Genomic DNA, 7,103 nt, shown 5'->3' on the forward strand with positions numbered 1-7,103 from the left:
TTCCACCCATACTTTACTGGTCTGGTCCAGGATCCCATGCGTGACTCAAGTTGCCCCGTCAGCCCACACGAGATGTCAGAGGTGCAGCAGTGAGATGAAGGTCGGCCCCGTTATCTTTGGTGATGTCATTGGGGGAGTGACGAAAAGCATGAATTAATGATGAATTCCCGCTGGTGTTACAACACAGGTGCCGGTCTGTGATGGCGCTGATGATATTTGGGAACACACCGGAAGCGTCGGCACCGACATCTGTTGACGAACGTGGAAAACTGTGTGACGGTCGTACAGTCTTTTTGTTAGGACTAGAGAACAACGCACACTGTCCCGATGACTGAGCGTGGCACTCTGGTGACATGCATCAAAAGCAAAGGGGATATAAGCCGTCCACTAGATTGACAGTAGAACCCAGACTTACACATTTCAGTTACTGCTCACACTTGGTTTTCCGTTGTCTTTGCCAGAAAGCTCTGAAGGGGAGAGCTGCCATTTTGTTGCAAACCTCTTTTTTTTTTTTAAAGGTAGGAAGCATCAGAGCAACGATCCTCATGGCACAGACTCATACGCATCTTATGTTCGTATGTACTACAGTGAGCTAGTAACATTGTCGGTGTTACAGTGAAACAGCAGCCTGTGCTTTGCCTCGCTGTTGGCCAAGAGGAAGACAACTGGTACTGATGACAATCTGTGAAATCAGCGGCGGGTGTTTTCCCGTGATTCCTACTGACCCCCTGAACTCTGACCAGGGACCCCACGCCTTCATTGACTTTCCGATCATGAAGCGGACCTTAAAACTGAAGATGACTTCGTCTTCTCCTTCCAACGCCCAGGCCACTGTTGTCCTAACGGTTTCTACTGCGCAATTTCATGCCAACACTGTTTCCACTCTGATAAAGCCAACGGCTCCCCCGTGTGTCCAGTTTGTGTCATTACTCAACTTATAGCATCTAATACTGAGTCTGGACACAGCATGTGATTGCTTAGATGAGTTACACAGCAGTTTTTGAGATCAATCCACAACGTGGTGACAACTGTGGAAAGTTTGATCTAAATCAAGTTTTCCCAACATATAGTCTCATGGACATTGTCCTCACATATAAAGGCAACTGACTTGAATTTTTATCTTCCTGATATTGGTTCAGAGTCGAGTCTCTGCCAGAACTAGATCAAAAAGCTGAGCTCAAGTGTTTGGGGCCAAAAAAAACAATTTTTTTTGATGAATAAGGAACTCGCTTCACAACCATCACGAAGCTGCGATAACAAGGCTCTTAAGGTTTGACACAAGTTGTGGATTCAGCAGGTTTCTGAAGGCAGACAGTCAATAAAATACAGCACCAACATTTCTCTTCAGTCAGTAGCAATCAATGTGGATAAAACTGTGGACAACTTCATGGGATTTAAAGGGGCAGTGAGCGACACTGGAGAAAACTTGTTTCTCACTTTGTTGTGATTTTTCTGCTTTTAACCGGATGCGAACCAGCCGCCTCATTAATGGGAGTACGCAGCCTAACCGCTAGGCCAAAACCGCAGCGTTGCAACAACACCCGTGTGGACAAGTGATGTTTACAAACTGCGCTTGCGGTGTTGTGTGGTGCGAAAAACCCAACAACCAACGGACGGTGAGAAAATAATTTTTAGAAAATCTGTATTGCTTTAGAATTGCTTACTGCCCCTTTAACAGTCACATCTTTCAAATTGTCAACAGCATGAGTCGTAATAAAGGGAAGCGCAATTCTTTTGTTTTATTAAAAACAAAAAATGCAAGTTTTGGAACAGTGCTGGGGCACCATCACCATCAAAGGAGGTGTTACCCATTAGCAAAGGGGTCAAATTCACTCTGCTCCTACGTAATATTTTCAAATGTGTGAGTTTGAGTATAGAGAAGTGAAGGCTGGCTAAAAAAAAACCCCCACAAATGGAGCAAAACTGAAATTGGTGGTACTAGGTTTTATTTTCAAATCATGTCTTGTTGATGGAATTTTCATTAATGCAACCACAAACAGAGGTCCGGGGTCGTCGACCTGCACGGATCATTGCTAAAACAGTATGCATACAGAAGGAAAAAAAAGCATCTTTCAAATAAGAGTCCGAGTTTTGCTCACTGTCCTGCCTTATATTTTCGATCGCAAAACATGGGCCAATTGTGGGACGACAATCCGACGCTGCAGAAGCCAAAAAGAAGTTTAAAACTACTCAGTCGGTTCGATTCACCCAGTCTTGGGAGTGGTACGGTGGGCCATAATTTGAATATATAACGACGTTGGACAAGAATGTTTCTGTTCAGGCATGACGCAAAATAGTGCTCTTCGGTCTGCTCTTGGGGCCATTTAGGATGCAGCCAGATGAAATGTAGATGTTGATCCAGGTTACTGCAAGAAGAAGAAGAAGAAAAAGGGGGGGATTACACATCAATATCTACCAAGCAACTCTGCACAATCATTACCCAAACTATTATTAAATGTGTCAAGCTCTGGTAGTTTATTGTTCATTATGTAGTTTGTGAGACTTTCCAGTGGACCCAGCTGTACATTTCAAGAAGGCCCTAAAGGATGCCACAATCAAAAGTGTATAGCCAATAACTTACTAAAATAATATTGAAATGATCTGAGAATTGACGCCGACGGTGTTTTGCAGTCACTGGCAAATTCTTAACGGTGGCGTCAAAAACTCAGACTGCTGGCTTTGTGACACGTGTGGTGGTTTTTTTTGGACTCCGTCGAGTACTTACACATTTCTCGATCTCCAGGCCATCTTTGAAGAAAAGCATGATTGGTGTTATGCCGTCCTCGCGGTAATCCAGCAGCCCCACCATGGCATCGTGGTTCATGGACTCTCCAGTGTAAAACTACAAGGTGACAAAGAAAACACGTCAGAGAACAACATCCACGATTCAGACCGCGGCGTTACAGATAAGACGGTGGACCGTATTTGTTTTGGTTGACCCCAACGGTGCGTTCACACTGGATGCAAAGCAAATTATTCTATTATTATATATAAAAAAAATATTTTCGGCCACACAATTTCGATGGCCGAACATAGCGTGCATCCCTCGTTAAAATGCTTTGCGGATTACTCAACAGAAACTCCGGTGAGACTGGCCCGCCATTACTTCAAAGTAATTCTCCCAATTCAATGGTAATTACCTACATCCATGATATGTTTATGTCTATACCCTGTATAGCTACCTCGAAGTCTTTGAACTTTCCCAGGATCATCTTAACAGCTCCTACGGCACCAGCCACGAAGGCGTCCACTCTCTCTGGGTTGGTCTCTTCCAGCTTGGTCTTCAGGCTGGGAGGGAAGAGTGATATTTTTTTTAGCATCTCCGATTATGCAACACAAAAGTTTCAGATGGAGGTGCACAAATCCCCCCCGAAGCTGAACCAGGAAAGCACTGATACTCACTCCTTCATGTATTTCTTAATGTACGCAGAGTACTGCTTCTTGTTGTAGAGGGTCGAAATCAGCTTGTGGTTAAGGATGATGTCTACACCGCTCGAGACGGCCGCCTCATTGGCCTCGGACAACTCTTCAGCAGACGGGTTGGCCCCAAAGGCACTATCGTCGATCGCTTCTGTCCTGGTGATCCTCTGGAACACAGGGAAGCAGAGAGGACGGACATGGGGGGGAGACATTCATTCATGAGAATAGGATCTACAGCTGCAACAGTTAATCGATTGGTAATCAAACACTAAATGTATGTAGGCCCCGACAACATCTGCATGCGTACGCTGACTTTAGCCGACCGAAGTGTCACGTTACAGCCAGAGCCGCACAAACCCAGACTTTTAGCCGGGAATGCAGCCGTGATCTTCCTTAATAATGCACAATAATATTCACTATTCCCTGAATGAGCTTCTTGTCTGAATCTGGTTGTAGCTCCAAGTGGTCAACTTAGTTCCTGTGTGTGTCCACGTCATCCCGAGTGCAGTGATTGAGTCATGCAAAACCAATGCCACTCACGTCACCAGGAGCCAGCCAGTCACAGAGGACGGGCGACTCACTGAACAACACACAGGAAACCTGAAACTCAGCGAAGGATTAGGGCCGTGACAGATAATCGATTATCACTATTTTGATAAGAGATTAATAGTTTTGAGTAGTTTTTCAGTCAAAATTCTCTGATTTCAGCTTCTGAAGGGTGAATATTTTACGGTTTCTTTGCTCCACAGAGAACTGAATATGTTTTGTGTGTGTGGACAAATCGAACCATCATCTTGGAGTTTGGGGGAAACACGATAGACATTTCCATCGTTTTATCGACCAGACAACAGATCGATTAATCGATAATGAAAACAATGGTCAGTTGCAGCCCCAGAAGAACACGGAGGGTTCGACACGCAACACGTGTTATATGTTATATCGACCCGCGAATGGTGGAATTGAGGAAACTGTGTACAACCGAAATTCAAAAAATATTCCGTTTCACCATTTGTTTTGAAAACCGCCGACTCACCTTCCCCTCGACTTCCAACAGGATGCCTCCTTCGAGCTCTCGGATTTTGTAGATGTTGGAGAACATCTCGTCACCTGGCGGAAGAAACAGCGTTATGACTCTTTATGAACAAAGCGCATCTCTCCGGGGGCTTCGGCCCAAAAAAACAAAAAAAAACACACCACGCGGAACTTATTTCAGTTCATACATCAACTCGACGCAGTCGTGAAGTAGCGACGCTAATGCTAACTCCGGAACATTGTCGAGGATTACGACATCCACTCTAAAAATAAAAGTGCAGCCGGTGGCTACATCGTGCCGGGAGGCCACGAAACACCCGCGTCCCTCCGCCGCACCTCCGCCCGGCGTCGTCACCCCCGCGCCCCGGGGCACGACTCACGCTGTCCCCGCTGGGGGGCCGACACGCGGCCGCTGAACGGCAGAGGCCGGTGGCCGACGCGCGACAATCGGCCCTCAGCGGCGACGTGGCCAGCCCCTCGGCGGAGCTCACCGGGAAGTTTCGCAGGTTGTGTTTCTTTTGTGGGGGAGGGGGGTACATCTGGCTAGCGTTCGCGTCGGAACATCACGAGTTAGCTAGCTAGCTTAGCCTAGCATCGCCGACTCTCCCTCGCTCGCTCTTTTCACTTACAGAATAACAGAGAAAATAACCGCGGCGGCCGAGACGCTGTCGGAGCCGCACTGCGGAGAGGACAGGGAACGCGGTCGCTCACCAGAGAGCAGGTCCTTGTAGATGATCATTTTGTTGCCGTTTTCGGTGTTAAACGTCCCAGAGACAGAAGAGCCGGCCTGCCGTCCGAACAGCGCGAGGGAGGCGAAAGAGCGAGCGGGCCGCGAGGCAGGGAAGTTTTACATCCTGCTGACGTCACCGCGGGTCGGCTCAGCGCGTCGGCGGTCGGCCCCGCGCTCTACCGCCACCGTGAGATGGTGGCCAACAGTGGGAATGACACCCCCCGAGGTTATGTCAGGTTAAAGTGTGTGGGCCATAGGGTGTAGACATGTGGAATAAGTCACAGCCAGTGTGTTTGGTGAGATGTTTGGTGACATTTTTAATCTTAGCTAATTGTTCACACTAACTCGGGTAAGGAGGACAGAGCAGAAAAAACAATTCCTCATCCCCCTTCCGATGATCACAGCTCAGCTGTAGAATAAACCTGACACACTTCATTTCAGACAATGTTCAATCTGTAGCCATCTGTTAGAAATTGGAAGAATACCACATTGGTCAAATTACAGAAGCTGTACAATTTCACAGCTCTTTTTTTGCCAGTGACAATACATTGACAATAAATACATCATTATAATGACATATACTGAATTAAAAAAAATCTATTTTAATTCCACTTGGACAAATGAGCTACAGCAGCTGGATGTGAGGTGGGGGATCCAATAATCCCACTCAAGTTCCTCTGATTGCAACTGAATGCATCTTAATGGACCCGCACGGTAGTCCTGGCAGACATGACTGCATATGTTAGGGAAAGTTAATGCTGATAACGCACTGAGCACATAGGTGGGACAGTAGAGACATGGATTGTCACAAACATTTTGATTTGTTACATGGGCAAAGGAACATGTGGAAATAATACAACTGCACTTCACTCTTACAAGACAGACATGTCAAATTGACTACTGCAAATAGTGGTCTTACCTGGACATGTTGACCATTCCCCCCCATCAAGCCAAGTGTTAAGAAATCAAAGAATAATTAATTTTCATCAGGAGACTTTTCCCCCCAGAATTAAATCAAATTTATTGCCCTTTTTTGGAGTTTCCATTTCCCATTATAATGCATTCATCCATCAATCTGAATTGTACAAATCAGTTCCCCTGATCACCACTTCATTCAAATGTTGGAGGTTACAAAAATAGAATTAATTATAAAGAAAACGTCATTAAATCGGGTTACAGCCTCTTCCGTCTGAAACCTTCCAACAGGTTCAGGTTTTACAAAAAGAACCATAACATGTATCATCATACACATATAACATCTGTATTATACTGTTTATATACACAACCATTGAACTGTCAGTTCTAAAGTTACTCTCAAAAACAGTGCAAACACACTTCGGCAAAAAGTGAAATTATCGAAATCAAAGGAGAGAAAATGTATTTATTTTCAATCCAACAATTGCTTTTTTTTGTTATTTTGGCAAATTGTTTAATTAGTTTAACCAGAGCATTTTACAGCCTGATAATGCATGAGAGGTTGTGGAAAATGTATAACAAAATATTTTCTTTCTTTGATATACATTATTTTTTAATAAAATCAAATCACAATTAAATTATAAATAAATGAAATAAACCATCCATTCTGGTTTAAAAGTCCTCCATGCTCTGGAGAACACTATTGGCCAGGGGTTGCCACGGTTCTTAAAAAACACCTACAGGTGACTTAAAAAACATCTACAGGTGGATTCAGAGGATCAATGCATTTGATATTAAAATCTTTTGTAGGCTAGCTAATGAGCTATTAAAATATAAACTGAGTTCATGCTAGATCTGCATGAAAAGACAGTGAATATCATGGCATTTTCTTTTCATTGGTCTAAGGTGCAGTAGTTGATAAAATGGTAAACAGTTTGTAGGCTGTCATATTTAAAAAGTATAGGGGCGATTCAATTAAAATTTGAAATCAGGTGATCTATAAATA

The 7,103-nt window shown here is 44.5% G+C and overlaps 1 protein-coding gene across 1 annotated transcript; it reads right to left on the reverse strand.

The window, feature by feature from the left end:
• Positions 1-1,924: 1,924 nt before the first annotated feature.
• Positions 1,925-5,319, reverse strand: tpt1 (tumor protein, translationally-controlled 1). Its single transcript, XM_035651532.1, has 6 exons — positions 5,164-5,319; positions 4,454-4,527; positions 3,403-3,587; positions 3,183-3,288; positions 2,726-2,842; positions 1,925-2,366 (listed from the first exon to the last, which is right to left on the reverse strand). Exons 1-6 carry the CDS (start codon positions 5,189-5,191, stop codon positions 2,364-2,366), a joined length of 513 nt encoding a protein of 170 aa, XP_035507425.1. The 5' UTR covers positions 5,192-5,319; the 3' UTR covers positions 1,925-2,363.
• Between the last annotated feature and the right edge of the window lie 1,784 nt (positions 5,320-7,103).

The sequence above is a fragment of the Scophthalmus maximus genome, chromosome 14, assembly GCF_022379125.1.
Source record: "Scophthalmus maximus strain ysfricsl-2021 chromosome 14, ASM2237912v1, whole genome shotgun sequence".
Taxonomy (NCBI): Eukaryota; Metazoa; Chordata; class Actinopteri; order Pleuronectiformes; family Scophthalmidae; genus Scophthalmus; species Scophthalmus maximus.